We start from the raw sequence: 18661 nt of genomic DNA, 5'->3' as shown, positions 1-18661 counted from the left end.
AGATATTGCGAAATATGCGCCACAAACCCTGCTTTCCAGGTCCACGATTCCCTGGCGGTGACGTCTCCAGCCACATGTTGCGCTCCCCACCGGCCAGCGATCTTGCCCGTTTCGTTGCGCAGACGGAGCCTGATGAGGGCAAGTTTTTTGGGCTCAGCAGGCGCTCCCTGCTCTCCTTCCATATGGGTGTTTCACGCTGCAATGCTGCATCATGCCCGCGGTTTTGTGTGTGGGACAGATGACATGCATCCAGCTCGTCATAGTGTAATCATGGCATCGTGAGCAAGGCGTGATGAAGATGTATAAAGGCGGCTGGTTCCTCTCCCGTAACGAGCACGGCGGAACCCATCCTCATCAGCTCTTGAAAGCAACCACATCGATACACCTCTGATGCAAAAACTGATTATCAAGAAAGCAGCCAAAATGCCCTTCTCCCGCCGCAGTCACCGTCACCACGACACCGTCGTTGCCGCCCCTCCCAAGCGCCGCGGCCTCTTCTCGCGCCGCCCTGCGCACCACCACGGCACCACCACCACCACGACTACGACTACTGCGGCCCCTCGTCGCCGTGGTCTCTTCTCCCGTCGCCCAGCGGCGCATCACCACCACCAGCGCAAGCCCAGCATCGGCGACAAAATTTCTGGCGCGCTTCTCAAGCTCCGCGGCAGCTTGACCCATCGTCCTGGCGTCAAGGTACGACTTTTCCCTCCAGACATGGAATCTTTCCGTGGCCACAAATCGCTAACACTACCCGACCTGTAGGCCGCCGGCACTCGCCGTATGCATGGAACTGACGGCCGTGGCTCTCATCACCATTACTAGTCCTTTCAAGCGAAGATACCCTTAATGACGGAGATATGATTCGGTTCAAGTTTTTATATTAGCTTCGTTTTGTTGCTTCAAATTCTATTTCAATATTCGCAAGGCCTTGTTCGGCGTTTGTTGTGCTCCAGTGCTCCCCACAGGCCCTTACCTCAAGACATGTCAGTTGGCCCTTGTAATACTAATATGGGAGATTTGTCAGTCTCATAGTCCATCGATATCCTGACTGTTCGTAAAACTAGGATGATATGGTTAGCCATGCAGAATCCTGTGTCCGCCTCTGTAGGACATGTGTTGTGACGTCTTAGCTGCGCCATGTTTCAACCATGACTGTGACATTGATCTATTCTGGTCTGCGACTGATAGTATTCCTTGGTTATCTTTGGCAAGTTCGTCTTTATCATCTCCGCCACCATCCATAGGTTTGAGTCTCGTATATATGGCGAAAGCCGCCTCAAGGTCTTCCAAGGCTTTCTTGCTCGGCGACGGATGTTTTTTTACCCGATGAGTGCCGGAAATCGACGTGAATGTGAGTGATCTGATTTCAGGGACATCTCTTTCTGGGCTACGTTCCAACTCCTGATAATGCCGAGTCTCCGGGTTTCCTTTGGAATTCCGGATGGGAGAACCGTTGTCCTGATTTATCCTATGCGGATGAGGTGTCAGTGTAGTTGACCTTGGCGTCGAGGAGCCTTCTGGGAACTCGGACAACATTCCATCTGAGAGATTCTCATCAAAGCTAGTTTCATCCTCGAACGGGTCTCGTGGGTACGCGGAGCAGGGTGTTCGTTTCCGAGCATCGGCTTGTGCTTGAGATTCTCGGCGGCTATCAATCAGACCACGCTGCGCTTCTATACTCTGTACACGTTCTGTCTTTCTCTTTGTGCTACCTCCTGAAATCTTCTGCACTTTTCTTCGATCGAGATTGCTGCCGGCATTAGGGCGAAGCTCAGATGTGGTAAGCTGCTTAGGTATCAGTGCTAGCTCAGAGGCCTGGGACAAGTTTCGTTTCTGGGGCTCGAGCGTTCTGTTTTGCGATGGCTGGCGATTCTTTGTCTGTCGCAAAGTGGAAATCGTTCCAGCTGATTGGCGACCCATCACACTACTGGGAACACGACATGCGTTTGTGGGCAGTCTGGAAGTCGTAGGCGGTTGCCGTGACGTCAGTGAAGTTGTAGCAGCCAAAGTTGCAGTGACTTTGTCCCTCACTTCGACTAGGGCTGGTGTTTTCAGAGCATCCGGAGGGGTTTCAACTCGCTCTGTATTCGCTGCGTTAAGTGCAGCATCGCATATGGCGTGAGGGATTTGGCAATGGTGGACCAACAGCGGGCTTTGAGATACGTCTTTTCCTAAATCATCCATTTCAACATCCTTATAGGGAGTAAATCCTCTATATACGGAAGAACTTGGGAAGTGTTCGGAACTCGCAATGGACACCAGAGGTGGCATTGTGCTTAACTCCTGTTGCCCGAGGACAGAAGGTCCGATTGTAGGTGAGGCATACATCGGGAATGTTGGCTCGGTGAATTTCATAGCTGCTGAATCATGTTGAATTGATGATGAAATCGAGTGTAGGGCTGTTTGATCCGTATCTAGCGGCCAACCCCGTCAGTGTGTGGACAGTTGCAGCAGCGACAGCAAATAATAGGACAACCTAACTACCTGGCCTGGAGGAGCTTATGGATGCGAATAAGCTTAGTCGATTTCTTCGTTTATCCAACATCCGAGATGATGCACGCTTTTTACCATACGTTGTGGCGATTTTTGCCATTATATGCTCGCCCGACCAAAGGAGCAGAATGCAGCCAAAGCTGCCGAGCAGAGGCAAAGAACTGGGAGAAACGAGCGACTGAAAAACGTAGATTAACGAGCGAACGGAGAGACACCCCAGGAGATGTACGGCATTTATGATCAGAAAAGAGGCTCAGAAGATAGTAGAGAGGAAAGACCATCGCGTGGCTCGGTAGGCAGTGGTGCGAAGATGATGGTCAGCCTGCGGGCATGGCAGCCGCGATGGCATAACTGATCGGGCTCGGCTCGGATTTGCAGAAGAATCGAATCCCGCAGCCGAGAGAATGCTGATAACAAATTTTTGATCCTTATTTGCTCTCGGAGAAAAAGGTATGAAGTGGGAGCATACTGCGAACGCGGCGCATCGCCGTTTGCTGGCCAGTGGTATATCTGGTGGCAGGTCACGTAGACGTCCCGATTTTGCTCCAGTTTAAGGATTGTGTCATGGCTATCATACGAGAGCAACAGCTCATATTTTTGTATTCAATTATTTCCCTATCAAATTTATTTCCGCGTCGAACATATCTCATATTTTCAGTTGATTTTGGCAACAGACGTCAGTCATCCTTCACCACGCCACGCCAACGTGTATGCCTCAGCGTGAGCGCCGGCATTGGCATCGGTCCACGTGACGCGCCAGAGCGGCAACGCCCCGCCAGACCCTGACAGCCGACATCATCAATTTTCTGGCAGCTTCGAGAGGTGGAAAACCGCGACTGTGGTCATCGGGGGCTTCACACGACACTCTCCTTTTACGAAGCCAGTAATTGAAACGCGCCATACATACTTGCCGCCGGTGGCAATTAAAAAAGGGACTGTCGCTCACATACGCATTGGACACCGCAATTCCCTATCGTCAGCGGACTGCAACGACCCCGATAGCTCCGAGTAGCACCCGCGCCGAACTTGCGCGAATCCGCAGCGGCCGGCGACGCCCTGTTGGCGTTAAGGTTCTTCGATACCATTTTCGACTCATCTATACCACTTGATTTCCGCCAAATCCCAAGATCTAATACCACAATGCTGCGTTATCTGCTACACGGCTCGGCATTTGCTCAGCAAGCTTCCGGCATCATGAAGGCACCGTCGGGCGCCTGGCACGGTGCTTGGAAGCGCCTCTATACGACCACACCGCGCGGTATTGCTCGTCGTGGCGCAGCCGAATCAGGTGGCTCCCAGCGCTCAGTAACGACATTTCACTCATTGCGGCCCATCCGATTGCAGACGCAAGCGCATGCGTGGGCGCCGGCGTCCAGGAGAGGCTTTCGTTTCTCTGCCGGGAGACGTAACACCGCAAACGAAGCAAAACAGCAATCCTTGTCGCTGTCGGCCCGACTGAAGAAACTGTTCAAGGACTACGGAAAATCGGCCATTGGCGTATATCTGGCCCTCAGCGTTCTGGACTTCCCCTTTTGCTTCCTGCTGGTGCGTATTGTCGGTACCGAGACTATAGGTATGTTATTATGGAAGAAGAGCGGAATGCAACCTAGGTAGGCGGGATATGAAGGAACAGACTGACCAGTCGGGCTTGCAGGCAAAGTTGAGCATGCAGTCGTATCCACTGTCTCAAATTTCATCCCAGAATCTATCCGGCAGAAGTGGCGCGATTACTGGCAATCGGTCAAGAAAACAGAAAATGATACACTTGGCAATGGGGATGTCAGTGAAACAGTGGAGATGATGAGTTGGGGTGTTGAAAAGGCACAGGAACATCATGATGAAGCAGCCAGTGAGTACCCATCTCATCATCCGTCGCAATGCCAGCTCACATGTGGGCTACCAAGCTGCATGAGACGTTTGAATTCCGCCTTGCATATTGAAGTCTCGCCGGCTAACAAGGGTTTGTCTTGCCAGGCCTCGGAACACAACTTGCTCTTGCATACGCTATCCACAAAAGCTTCATCTTTCTGCGCGTCCCATTGACGGCTGCCCTCACGCCCAAGATTGTGAAGAAGCTTCAATCATGGGGCTGGAACATTGGGAAGAAAGTGTAATCGGGTAACTCCCTCCGAATCTCTGCGCGCAACACTCGAACAGATCTGTCGTGACGAGTATCCGGACGGCGGCCAACAGTCAACCAAAGGCTAGGTCACGTCTGCCGTTGGCAAAGAACTGCCTCAACGGTTCACAGACCAGACTTGTACTCTTACGCGAGCCGGTTGGACGGTACGAGGCCGCTATCTAGACTCCACACCAGGCTAGCAGCGAGTCAAGCGTTTGTACATTCCCGAAGTAACAGGATAAAGTTTTCCGATGTGGAGGTCTAGTGTTGAGCAAGGGGAGGGCGCAAGAAACGGGAGTACCCTATACGGGACGTCGACTCAACGGCGGCCAGGCTGTGTAGTTGCAAGCCCATCACCCGACTACTTAAACGAACATATGCAGCCAAGCAACTTAAGGAGGAGGCTGTAGATTTGAGTTTGGGTGGGCAAAACAGTCGGCCATTTTGTATACTACATGTAATAAGAAGGGGGTAGATTTAGATAGACCAGGATAGACTCAGCGCCACTACCTTCATGTAATTATAGCGGTCTTGTTGTGCAGAATACAAATTCCTCGTGCATGATCCAGGTTGCCCTTGCCGGACTTTGTGTTCTCCAGGCGAATTTGGGTGGACTTGTGCGTCTAACAGGAATGGGCAGGGATCCGTCAACTGACCTGCATGATAGCGTATGGCAAAAAGCAAAACATTATTGCGAGGATCGGAGTGATTAAGGTTTGGCGTTGCAGCACGCCAACTGTTGTGGATGAGGCCGCACCCCCGTCGACCTGCATAGCAGTTCCAAGTACTCTCATGTACACGTGCAATTCAGTCGCTGCGGCTTCCCGGCAATCCAAGACTGCGAGGACAAAAAAAGCATCCAGGGAAGGGGGGGATGTTGGGGGGGCGTGAGCGGGAGCCGGGTATGTGACGAAAGTGTACTCCGTACGGAGCCCGCTGCCAAGAAACCGTTTTTTCGCTTCCCGCCTGACTCGTCTGTTTTCACTGTTGTTATATTCGGTTTCGGTGGAGTTTTAACCCTTTTCACGTCCTTACTATTACTACGGAGTACTCATGTACTGATATGTACGGACAGGCATCTGCTTCCAGTGGCACGGACACCTCACCCAACGGGCAGGCGAAAGAGGACAAGGAGAGAAGGCCGCGGCACGCCGGCCACAACGGGAACCCCAGAGCCGCATCTGGGGGCCTGGGGCAAGAAAGATACCTGAGTTGAGCCAGAAAGCGCGGACCGCTAAGGGAACCAACCAAGAAAACGTGCGCTCTTATTAGGTGGGCAAGTCGGTCGGCCGACCGACTTGTCGTCCTTGTATCTCGGCCTTATTTGGAGTCGGCATAATAATATGACAGGTCCTCAGCCCCTTGCAAGCACTCCCCACGCAAAATACCTTCCGAGAACCGTACGAATTTCCTTTATTGACAGGTACCACGCATGATTCGCCGGCCATGTGCCCGCGACCCCAATGACGACAACCGAACCGAAAGTAGGCAAAAGCCCTTGTAAACTTTGAGCCAGAATCAGGCGACTACTAAGTAGATACCCCCATATCCCTGGTCACTCCCAGTAGAGTTTGCTACTACTGACAGATTATGATGGTGATATGACCTGCCATGCAGGCAGAGAGTCCACGACGTCTTCATGCCAGTAGCGGGTTTCGAAAGACATTGAATTGTTGTGCTTCATTATTGGCTTTATGATCAACTTTATGAGGCCTGCCTTTTATGGATCAAATTGGTTGGGTGACAGGGACGCTGTTCCTCTACTCGATTAGCGTGAGGCTGCTTGCTGAAACAAGGGCGATAACCTAACCTCCAGGCCACACTACCGGTGGCCGTATCAGTAGGCTCGTCCGTTGTGATCGTCGCATCCTGGTGTCTGCTTCCAGTTCTTGCCTTGCGCTATTGTTTCTTATTCCCTTTGGTGCCCCGACGATCTCGTCTTCCTGCCCTGGCCCCCTTTTTGCCACAAGAGAAACGAGCAAAGCAAAGAAGAGGAAAGATGAAAAGAAAAGAAGAACAAGAACGCGTGGCACTAGGTTCTCCTTGCTTCACTACGTTTTGCTCTTTGAGAATGTGATGACTGGCCAAGGCGCTTAAAGTTTCTATTGCCAAGTTTTATGACGAAGCTTTGCGGCCGGGGCTCACGGGCGTGTCAGAGACAGCCGCCAGCGTCAGAAGGTAAGACCAAGTACGAAAAGCTTATTGCTGTGGTGGACATTTGCCGTGAACCATGTTTCTTGGGCCGCTAATCTTCGGATACTTTGATGCAATCCACCCTTGTCACCGGAGACAACTGGCCGTAGTCGACGCGTATTGTAGCTTCAAGTCGAGGCTTCGCCATGACATAGAGTTCACTCCTCGTTCTCACCATGCATGCCAGTTGGACCTTGGACAACCCGGGGGCCCTTGCCTCAATTGCATCACTGTTCCCAGCAAATCACGGCCACTGCGGGACTGAAAGCAAAATCCCCATCAACGAAGCAAAGCTTGCCCATTCGCATCACCCAACCCTGTGCAACACCAAGGCCAACAACATCCAGCATTGGCCGACACCCTGTTTGAATGCCGATACATGTGCTCGCGAGTTGGTTCCTACGACGTATTAGTGTACGTGCCCAGCCTTGTTTGTAGCTGAGCAGTACTCTTGGATAGTAGTTCATCAGCCCTGTAAGCCCAACCTTCAAAGTCTTAATCCAATAGAATACGATGCAGAGGTCAGCACTTTGTGTTGGCTGGAGCTGTAGTCTTTACGATGCTATACGAGTGATCCCAGTTTTATGGACAACTTCTCATGAGTCGAACATGACTTGGCACTCGCCGCTCACTGTACAATGAAGCAACTCTTTTTTTTTTCTTTTTTTTTTCAACGTCAAGTTGCCTGTTGGACAAGAACGCCAATGATCCCTTTCTCATATGCATTTCTACCATGTTCAAGGTGGTTTCGAATTCGATGGTATCTCGGATAGCATCGAGCCATTGTGAGTAGTGCGCGTCTCAATTCGCACCCACAGGCGCCAAGAACCCGCAGGCAACGCAATCGATTAGTTACCCCGTGTCGTGACACACGCTTCGGCGTGTTGCTTTGCAATTACTGAGTAGGCCTACGCTGCAAGCTAGCCGAAAGATAAGCTCAAGAGCCAGGGTATGTATACCACGTTGCTCCCGTAAAAGAGAGTTTGCTGTCTCGCGAACTGGACGACACAAGGTTTGTTTCGCGACTCGCGGAAATGAAAGGTGATCCATGTCGTCGTGGTACAGGCTACATCTTGCCAAAGCGAGCCGCGCGGACCCAGCAGATACAACAGCCCAAAAATACATGGGGTATGACCGTATGAGTACAGAGCGCGCTCCTCGCAGCTGCATGCTGAAGCTGCATGCTGAAGCTGTATGCTGAAGCTGCATCCTGAAGCTGTATGCTGAAGCTGCATCCTGAAGCTGTATGCTGAAGCTGCATCCTGAGATACTGGTTGGTGCAGCGCGCGCCACATACCCGGACTGAGCAACGGCTGAGACGTGATCAGATGCAACCTCAAAGTCTAAAGTCGTACGGGCAGCGGACGGCGCTGTGGATGCTCGTGAGAAAAGATAAATCACGCCGATCGTGTCTCAGTGGACGCCTAAGCAGTATCGATTGCAGCCTCGTTCACCCACGTACAGTGAGGATTTAGTTGCTATTTGCGATTATATATTTAGAATGCATTCGTCATCGTAAGGCTTAATGAGGCTTGCTTGATTTGTGTCAGAGGTAAACTAGCTTCACCGGGGGGGTTTCCTGAATCGTACACTTGGACCGGCAACTAGGGCGACCAGGTTGGTGGGAAATGGAGCTGGTCGAGGTGGGAGTCAGCGAGAACCATGCTGTACTTCGGTAGAACCTCTCCTAGAACTTCCAACTGTACTTACTTGTAACATACCAGGAAATAGAGTTTGTACTTTGTGGATACGAGCCCGCCAGCTGTGGCGCCTCACGAGGCGGGAAAAAGTGAGGGAGAAAACGCTACGACGCAATCCGTGACTGGTGCCTGACGGCGGGCGCAAGGCATAGAACAGTAAGTCATTCTTGCCATGTTCGATTTCCTTGGTGAAGCAATCTCCAACCACCATGTCGTTGGCGGCTTGGCCTGTTACATCATCATCGCGCTTATTACATCCACTCTGAGCTAGGCGAGTGAGGGAGGGTGAACTACTTGCGTATTCAAAACCACCGAGTACCTCTCGGCAGCGACGGAGCTCAACGGTTCAATTAAAGTAAGGGTCATTCCCCAGCGGGGTGGAGTGATCCAATTGGGAGAGGCTTGTCGAGCGATGAGATACTGGTACCAGTGACTGCAAAGGTGAATGAACAGTGTGATCGGTGCGCACGAACCCTTAGTTCGGCCGGGGTTGGGAGCACGGCCTTTTGGGGATTTGCTACTGGTCAGATTTTGCGAAAACATGGTACAATATAAGAAAGGCGGCGGCGCTGCAAGGAGACGATATGTAACTGTGCTGTGTAGGGCCGGCATGCCAGATTACAGCCCTAGCATCTGACTGCTAACTAACTTGAGCAAATGCGCCGTCGCACTGGGAGCACGAACCTCCGGACGGTGTTTTGGTCAAACTATGAGGCTTAACTAGTGAGAATGTGCCTCCCGAAATCTTCACAATGCGCGGCTGCTCCATATTCGGATCAGCTCCGTGGGGACGAGATTCATACCAGTAGACCGGAGCGATGATCTTGCTCTGGTGAATTTCTTCCCTCTACCGGCACTAAATAACTCCCCTTGCCTTTATGCCGATCACAATTCGCAAGTGGATTGTAAACTTGACCCGGCCTCTCGGATTGGCTCTTTTCCAGGAGAGTTCCGCGACAAATTGGTCATAACTACTCCGTACGGGAGACTAGCCAACTACTTGGCTAGTTGGCAGCAAGCCACTAGCCCGCCGCAGTATGTACAGGACGGCAGTTGGGCAGTTCGTCTGATAACATGGTGTGAAAAAAAAAGGAACAGAGACAGAGGGAGAGAAGAGCAAAGGAGATAAAAAAGCAAAGAGGGGGGGGGGGGGGGGGGGGCTGATACGCCGAATACGCCTGAAACTAGCAAGGCAGTAAGTACAACCCTACCAAGTATAATTCCACCAAACATCAGAAGGTCTTGGCTCTGATACCTCGATGAGCCACCAGCCACGGCGCTAATTCATAGACTGCTCGACTGCCCAAAGACATCAGGCCAACGTGAGACAAGCACTACTGCAGCTCGTGCGTCCCCCACGAAGCCTTGATGGAAACTGACGTCGTGCAGCAGCCAATGAAGAGCTTCCTCGACGCTACGAGGCAGTGCATGGATGGTGGCGGCATGGGTGACCGGCAACACTTGACCGGCAACGCTTGACCGGCAACGCTTGACCGACAAAGAAATCGCTACTCTCGGCTTCGAGTGGGCAAATGCGTGAGTCTCCACGATATGAACAACTAGCACGGTCTCATGTTAGGGCTGGTGGTGCTAGTTTTCCAGCCCAGGGACTTGGGCTGAAGGATGCGCGCTTCCTGTGGAGAGGGAGGCATTGTGTGATGAAATTAATCGGCATTGTTCCAATTTCTGTCGATGCGCAAAAAGCTTTGTATGGACAAACACCCGCTCACGTGAGTCTTTTCGCAAAGTAGGGGCGAGGCTTGTGCCATGACTTATAAGTAACTTGAAGCACTGGAGAGGGTCGAGATGTGTTGATCGGCCAATGGGAGAATTCATGCCACGAGACTTCCGGCCATGGAATGGAATGACATTCGCACCATGTCACACCGCTTGGGCTCGGATGTCAACCAATAGTTTGCAGCCCTATACTCCAAATCATCCGGGTGGCAAGGGTCACAACAGACGATCGCCATTGGGCCTCCCTCGGGCCGTTGCCAATAATCATCTTGCATCATGTCGCGTTGGTCATCCGGCAGTCGTCCGTCTCTAACCAGTATAAAACATGATGTACCTTATCAGGCAGTTCAGGTACCCTCTTGGTAGAGCTTCGTCTAGGCCAAGTTTGGCCGGAATGATTAACGCTTGCAGAGTACCGATTTGACATTTCGCAGACTTTAGCCCTCATCATGCAGCGCTAAATATTTAGAGTTTACAGGGGCATACTGACAGACAATGAAGGAGCCGGGAGTTAGGACTGGTTTGGGCCCAGAGCCAGGGGACTCGACTTGCTACCGCCCGCCCTAGTCTCACGGTATCAGTGGCTTGATCCGTGCCGCATTTGTGTGGTCGGCCTCGGGGCCGTTTTTTGCCACAGAGCTGCTTATGTACATACCTCACGTCTCAATGTCTGGATGAAAACTGACCGGAGATGCAAAAGTCGGGAGAAAAGAGGGCCCCAAAGTCACCAAGACGGGCACGACGGGCGACCGGAAATGGTCCGGCCTTGGCTCCCATGCCTGAGAACACGGGGGGGTTGACTTTGTGCCCCGGTTGATGATTAAATCTGCGAGACGTCGTTTCGCGAATCAGGGCTTGTGTCACGAAAGCATTGCTTTTTGATCAGAAGCATTGGAAGGACCCAAGCCGGGCAGGGCCCCAACGCAGCATCGTACTGGCAGGGTGGTCAAGCGGCCACACGCTATCGGCTAGTTACCCGTGCATGAATGCAGATTTGACTGCAAGAGTTGCTGGCTAGCGGCGTGGCTGAAGCCACAACACTGTTGTCATTACTGAGTACTCTTGAGCCTCACAGCTCTCATGTGATTTTCTCAACATCGGTCAATACATACGGCCAAGATTGGCTCGAACTAAGTAGCGAGCACAATGAGCAAACAGCCAGCATCGTTCCGTAAGTAGACTTGCATAACTTGATCCCGTACCGCACCGGGAGCAGGGCGCTCCGGAGGGGTCAAGGCGGCGCAGGGCACTGTCCAATGGGGCATTTTTGTTACCAGTAACTGAGATAGTGTGGAGGCCATCGTTAACTAGAGGCCCAGACCAGACCTGGCAAGGTGAACCATTTTGCAAGGACGAGTTCTCAACTGCGAATGCATCGGTCTGAGTAATTAAATGCCCGTGGCAACGTGTACGTTTCACTGCAACCTACGACCTCGATCCCCTGTGTTAGTGGCATACGCCATGTGGTCTGTCTGTCACTGTGGCTGTCACTGTCAGCCTGTCAGTGACATACTGTCGTATTCGAGACCCCCAAACACATGCAGTACTCAGTACTCCGTACATCGTTGCCCGAAGAGGCGTGGTGGATGTGCATGCCATTGCCCCTCCTCTATATGCACGAGTCCACGGCCAGCCCAATGGCAGGGTAAATGGGCGCAACTACCAGTTACAACAACAACAGAGCAGCGTCCGCCGCGCCGGGGACCCTCCCTGTAGGTTCCGTCTTGGCTGTGCTATATCCAGCCGTTGTCACATGGCGCGATCCTGGAGACAAGATCCTCTCGATGCACGAGTTACGGTTCTCGAACCCAGCCTCTATCGAGTACCTCTAAGGGATCCAACCCGAGAGAGGATAATGCCACAACTTCATGTTCACTTTGCGTAAATGGAAAGTGGAATCCCCGTTTCGTCCCTTGGCCTTTGTTGTAGAGAGACGGGCAGACCAAGGATAAACTTTAAAAAATTCCCGCTCCTTCTATGCTAGGTGCTACGCGCGTCGTTGAGACAGCAGCCAGATTCAGGGGGGGGGGGGGGCTTGCGACGACTAATAAAAGCAGGCGAGTTTGCCCAGCCGGCCGTTGAGATGATCCAGGGTTGCTGGGATGGAGCCGATCAGGGACCAAGTGTGGGCGAAAAAAACGTACTTATCACGCACGATTCAGGAAGCGTCGGTGAATTTCGCGCGGCAAGGCAACATTATGCCAGCTTATTAGGCTGCGGCCGCTTTTTTCTCACAAGGGTTTTCGAAAAAAAGTACAACCGCCAGGCTGCAGGTACAGAGCAGGTTCACATTGCTCGGCTCAAATTGCACCAGCTGTATGAAAGCGGCGGCCACAAGTCTCTACGTCTTGGATACCATTGCGCCGGCAAAGATGACAGCCATAGCAAACCTGATGGTCTTATATGATACGACACGAATGAGTTGATGAGGCTTGGGGGGGGGGAGGCTCTAGGAAAGAAGCCAGCTTGCCAGCCTTTGGTACTCCGTATACAGTGTTTATATGGTACTGGTAAGCGAGGAAAATGACGCATAAACCAAAGAAGAAAAAGAACAATCTAGTGTGAGATGATCCATGGGTACCTTGCGGGGAGCCAATTTCTCCGAAGCGCGTCGGCCTTTTTGCATAACAGCGAGTGCTCGCCCAATTGGCGTCGATGAACCCCAATTATCCACGGCCATCAAGGATCTGGACTTTTGTACAAGGAAGCCCAGGCGAAGGACTTATGGCGCTGGTCGCTGAAGTAAGAGGGGACAGATACTCGTGGAGGAGGCAAACCCCAGCGCGCGCGAATGACTTGCAGCGCTGTAATAACAGGTAGGGCTAAGAAGTATGGGCCGACCACTCCGTGCTCCGTACTCCGTACACGGGTGCCCACCGGAAAATGGATAGAAGACCCATGGAAGCCGGTGAAGAATACTTCTAGCCCGTCGACTCTGCATCCTTCCCTCCAGCCCTGGGCTCCTCTGCCCAAGTGGGCTGACCGAAGAGAGAGAAACATTGCTGAAACTCTGAAATTTGGGGATCCTGCCTTTCTTGGCTGTTCGTGTACATGAAGAAAGGGGCGGATTTGACTCTCTCCCCCCCCCTTCTCTGAGCAAAATCCGCCGGGGATGCGGGCGTCAACGAGCTTCAGCTTCAGCTTCCTCTTTTCAAAAGTAGGCGTCGCATTATCGAATCGTCTCTTCCTTCTGAGCGAGTGGCTTTGTGAGAGCACACAAGAATGCCACCCCAATAGACATCCCAGTTTAATTTATTACGTCAAAAGTGTGTGGGGTCGCGAGCCAATGTATTGATTACTGTCGCATTTATCACGTTCGAGATGGCTCTTATGCACACGCATGAGTACCTAGGCGGAGCTTTTTTCAGTAGAGGGCATGTCATTTTTGTACAAGCAAGAGAAAGGAAAAAGAAGCAAGGAGAGAAGGGGGGGAAGCCTACTAATACTGGCAGTTTCAACAGGCAAGCCGATGAACTCTAAAGTTGGCCGCCACTCTTATTGTCATTACTGGTTACTTGTGTATTGAGCACTTATCCAAACGCAGTTGACGTAAGAAAGCCATGCGCCCCCTTCAAAAGGCGCACTGGTCAATTGGTGGCCATTGACTCTCTGCCGGCGTTGTTCAGCCAGTCATTCGCATGAGCCTGCGGTTCGGTGCTGCGACAAGCTTTCCCGCAAAGCCGGCGGCGCTCCGCTTCTTCATCTTGCTTTTTTTTTTTTGGCGGCGCCCGCAATAAGCTTTTCCTGGCCTCTTTTTTTTTGGGGTGTTTTATTAGCGTTTTTTTTTTCTGGGCTTTCCCTCCAACAGAAAACTAACTTAGCCCAAAAGCCTGTTCCAGCCGGGCCCCAGAGGCAAAATAACAAGCAAAAAAAAAACTCTCTAATCAGGGGGGCCGTAGCAACGAGCGCAAGCAACTTTGATTCGTGGATACACCAGAACGCAGCGGCCATGTGGCCAACAAGGCGACAAGAAAAGACGCCGCATTTGCCGTCCCTCGCCCGTTGTGCCACTGGGCTGGCTGGCTGGCTGGCTGGCTGTGCTGGGCCACTTTGCTGTCCACACCCGGTTCTCATCTTGACTGAGCGCGGCCGTTAGACTTTTTTTATTTCGATGATTAGTGGCCAAACCCGGTGCTGTGACAAAAGAAGCTCCATGAGTAATTCGCAGCTTGGTATTCAACTGTTTTCTGAAAATAGAGTTGCAGTCATACAGGCGTCTCGGGCTGCCTGCACTTGCACGAAACTTTGTCCTTATACCTGTACATATACATATAGATATTTATATACGTGTATGCATGTATACATATACACAGCTTGCCCTGTCTTGCATCATGCGAGATAGGGTCTTCACCGGACCTCGCCGGTTTTATAGCTCTGACGTATCGTTCTATCTTTATCAGGCCAACCCATTTCATACATTTCCGTCTGGTCCTCAAACCGTGTATTCAGGACAAGAGCCGAGCCCAAGCGGCCCAAGGGAAACTTTGCGGTGCCCTTGTCGCAAATCACTGCCTCAGTACTTAGTAAGTACTCCGTAGTCCATCATACACACACCGGAGAGAGAGGGCGTTGCAAGACAGCACGCCACTATCCCAGAGTCTGAGCCGGATTATCGGACACACTGATGAGCAAAGCAAAGCAAAGCAAAGCAAGCAAAGCAAAGCAAAGCTAGCCTTGGGCCTAAGGTTTGCCAGCAAAGCAGCTAGCAATACGACTATACCAACACACATTCGCGCCGAATAGGCCCCCCCACCATTAAGAGGATCCCCTGGTTTTCGAAAGCCTTGGCCAGCACCCACACTCTGATCGCTGGGAAAGCAACCTTTGTCCTGGCCTGTTGCTTTTTTGCAAAAGAAGCAGAAAGTCAATACTACTACGCAGGAGCTTGCACTCCGTCTACTCACAGTACAACTTTGCCAGTCTGCTTCCCACACCCCCCCCCCTCCCCCACACACCTCGGTGCCGTGCGGGTCCCCTTTTGCTCTTCTCATCGCCCAACTTGAGTCGCATTGCAAGTCCCAAGTACGACGGGGACGACGGGGGGACGAAGAAGCAGCACTCTCTGGGCGCTACCAGTGCCAGTACAAGTTCACTACTTAGTACTTACCTCAGGAACCGCTTCTGCTCTGTTCATACTCCCTCACCCCCCTCCGTCATTCACCCACACCCGCTCTTTTGCTTACACTCCCTCCTCTCATTGCACCCTGTGAGTGCCCTGCAAGCTCTCTCTCTCCAAGCCAGACACATATAATAGTACATACCCTCGCACCTTTGCAACACTTGGGTTCAAATTGCGCCGTCCATCCATCTGTCTTTTCAAAAGGTCAGAAAGTTCACATTCGCTCTTCCTTGTACCGTGTCACCTCACCCCCCTTCTGCATAATCATCGACGTCTCTTATACCATTCTTCCCTTGCAACGGGCAATCATCATCAACATGCCTCACCGTCTGCCTGACCCTGCTTCCCTAGTTGCCGGCGTCCCAAGCATCAGTCGTCCCGTCTTGTCTCTCAAGATGGGCTCGTCTTCGCACCCCACCATGTCGGATGTCTCCCAAGCCCTCGAGATTGCCCGTGAGAGCCCTGCGGGCGCCTCGGACCCTACCGTCAGCAAGATCCTCGACCAGGCCATCACGCACATCTGGAAAAAGATCCAAGCCAAGCCTGACGAATACGTCATGACGCGCGATGAGTTTTCCGTCTTCAACTACTTCCAGCACCGCTTCGTCGGCGACAAGACAGCCATGGATGCGCGCGCCCGTTACTGGAACGGCACCAAAGCTTAGTCGAGCCAGCTTTTGCGATGGCTGAGGACGCCACCAAACCGCCCAGGGCGGCGCTCCGCGACGCCATTCGTCATGTATACAATCCAAAAAAAAAATAACCCTGCGATTGTCTACCTCATTCTACTTACCAATTTCCTCCACAATCTTTCAAGTTGCAAATTCGACTCCTCCCAGTCATCTTGGGGTTTGGATCGCAACGTTGCGCCCATCGTGGCTCGATATAACGGAACAATTTTGCAAAAGGCAAACCCCCCACAACTGCCACTTTGCAAGTGGAGCAGAAGAACGCCAATACGGGTCAAGAAGCAAAAGGCCTTGGCTTGTTCTTGTTCTCGTTCTTGTTCTTCTACTTCTCTACTGTCACGGCCTCTGCTGCTACGTCACCTCGGAAATCTTCGGGCGACTCAGCCTTACACACAAGACTCGCCTGCCAAGATTCGCGACACCAAGAAATCAGCTCCAAGTCCCCGAGTATCAGTGCTTTTCTTTGCTTCAGAAAGACGGTTGTTACAACCTCTTGAGCATCTGAAGCGAGGGAAACACGTCAGGGCAACCAGCAGAAAGCACATGAAAACGGGCCCGATGCTTCCAATATAGATCAGCTGGACCAATCGTCATCCTGAAACAGGGCTAGACAGGTTGAAGCGTTACAATGGACTCGCGAGACGTCCTCTCGGTCCTGAGCCATTTGTTTATGAGATATGACTGTTATAACTTTTTTTTTTCTTTTTACAGATGCATCCGTCCTACTGGGACCAGTTCCCATGTTATATGACCATACCAGCCACGTCTGTTTCATGCTCTTTCCTATGGTGCCGAATACTGGATATAGGCACTGCCTTTTATGAAATTTTCCGATGGACTGGATGTACTTGAAATGGGATTTATGATACCCTATTTTTCCTTTTCTTTGTTTTTGAAAAGACAGATATAGATACAATTTTTATTGCAGCTCACTTGAACGCGCCGACAGTTGTCTTGTGTGATTTTTCGGTTAATACTTGTGATAAAGGCGGCGTCTGGGTTGAGGTTGCTGCGCACATTCTTGGACCCGACCATCTGGTCACTGCTAGAATGCAACGTGTCACCGTTATAAATGTTGGGTTGTGCGTTTTGCAAGACTGTGCGTGTAATACGTGGTCTTCCATGTGCTCCAGCTTCAGAAACTGACTCGAGGAGTGAAATTAAGCGACTGGTATCAGAAAGTCAAGGATTTTATGGGCTGGCTACTACGTGCGAGAAAGCCACAATACCAGCTACCTGGGTCAAAGAGATCGTCCCCAAGCCTACGACGAGTCGACGAACAACCTGAGAGCCTAGGACCAGTGGAGCTGGTGGGAAAGTCGACCCAGAGGGAGAGAGGTTTCGTACTAAGTAGTCATGCTCCAAGGTGCCTGTGGCGAAGAAGAGTTCGACGAAGCCTGTCAAACTCTAAATTACTGGCAACCTTTATTATACGTGCTCCGTGCATAACCCACAGACCCGCGATTCATGGATTGGACACAAGCGAGGCCTATCAGTACCTTGAGCAACCCATGATGATAAAATGCAAAACTGCGTTGTCATTACGAGGGACCCTTGCCTTTGCTTTCCTGACATTCCGAGACTACAGAGACACATTCAGGACCACACGTTAGCGTTTCAATTGTGGTGATATATAATTCCCGACCGCTTGTGCATGCCTAGGATCGTGTCTGGCCAGGGTCTGTGCCGAGCCCCTCCTCCATCAATCCTCACACGAAGCCGTTGCATGTGGCACCCCTCGCCGCCGTGTCGTTATACATAGTATGTTAAACTGATGCTTCCGTCAAGTACCTGGCTCTGGCTGGTCACAAAGAGACCTTTGTTTCTCTCCATCAATGGTCGGAGGATAAAATTGTCTCCGCAGCTCACACCCATGAAAGCCATTCGGCAGGCCCTTGTTGCCGTGTGTGCAATTCATTAATCGTTCACTTTGCATCCTCTTTTCAACAGATTCTCATCCTCGAATAAAGTTTCTCTGTCAAGTCTTGGTCAAAAAGACATCTAGAGTTGTTTCATCAGAATATCGTCCCGCTGAACAATGCTTCCCACCACAAAGTCATGAAACCCAATCCCAGCGTAGCCCAGCTTGGCATACACGCGGGCGGCCATCTTATTTTCTTCCCAGACGCCAAGCCACATGTGCGTAAAGCCTTCCCTGCGAGCAATGTCCTCCATCGCACCCGCAAGCCTACTGCCGATTCCCTTGCCATGATGTGACATGTCAACATAGAGTCGTTGCAACTCAACCGACGAGGCAGCGTGGGGAAGCTTAGCCACGCACGGCTCTGTGTGCGAGGTACCTCTTGTGAGCTGTGCAAAGCCGACAACCACGCCGTCGTCTGTGGAAATCTTGCTGCCTGGCTCAGCGTTGCTAGAGTCAGAGTTGGTGCTCTGAGATTCGCTGTGGTGAATCGCAACGAGGATGTCTTTGGTAGCATCCTTTAACTCGGCAGAAATGAGCGGCACGGTATAGGCAGAATCTAGGTAGGCCTGAAGCTCCGACCCTGGCACTGAGTGGCCAAAGGTGTCGGCAAATACAACCCGACCAATGCGAGTAATATCGGCAGCCTCCGCCAAAGTAGCTTTGCGCACTTCAATCATGGTTTAT

The 18661-nt window shown here is 51.7% G+C and overlaps 4 protein-coding genes across 4 annotated transcripts; 3 read left to right on the top strand and 1 right to left on the bottom strand.

The window, feature by feature from the left end:
• Positions 1-423: 423 nt before the first annotated feature.
• V2A60_001740 (uncharacterized protein) lies at positions 424-822 on the top strand (the record flags this gene model as incomplete). Its single annotated transcript, XM_083253097.1, has 2 exons — positions 424-693; positions 763-822. The coding sequence occupies 2 exons, from the start codon at positions 424-426 to the stop codon at positions 820-822; spliced, it is 330 nt and encodes a 109-aa protein (XP_083109223.1).
• A 2811-nt stretch (positions 823-3633) lies between these two features.
• Positions 3634-5831, top strand: V2A60_001739 (uncharacterized protein; the record flags this gene model as incomplete). The annotated part of the gene is made up of 4 exons (XM_083253096.1): positions 3634-4066; positions 4148-4342; positions 4468-4559; positions 5691-5831. The coding sequence occupies 4 exons, from the start codon at positions 3634-3636 to the stop codon at positions 5829-5831; spliced, it is 861 nt and encodes a 286-aa protein (XP_083109222.1).
• A 9850-nt stretch (positions 5832-15681) lies between these two features.
• Positions 15682-16029, top strand: V2A60_001738 (uncharacterized protein; the record flags this gene model as incomplete). Its single annotated transcript, XM_083253095.1, has 1 exon — positions 15682-16029. The coding sequence occupies one exon, from the start codon at positions 15682-15684 to the stop codon at positions 16027-16029; it is 348 nt and encodes a 115-aa protein (XP_083109221.1).
• A 2025-nt stretch (positions 16030-18054) lies between these two features.
• V2A60_001737 (GNAT family N-acetyltransferase) lies at positions 18055-18654 on the bottom strand (the record flags this gene model as incomplete). The annotated part of the gene is made up of 1 exon (XM_083253094.1): positions 18055-18654. The coding sequence occupies one exon, from the start codon at positions 18652-18654 to the stop codon at positions 18055-18057; it is 600 nt and encodes a 199-aa protein (XP_083109220.1).
• Positions 18655-18661: the final 7 nt, after the last annotated feature.

The sequence above is a fragment of the Cordyceps javanica genome, chromosome 1 (genome assembly GCF_051103115.1).
Source record: "Cordyceps javanica chromosome 1, complete sequence".
NCBI lineage: Eukaryota > Fungi > Ascomycota > Sordariomycetes > Hypocreales > Cordycipitaceae > Cordyceps > Cordyceps javanica.
Note: the sequence above shows the minus strand (reverse complement) of the source record. Positions and strands in the feature narration are given on the sequence as shown.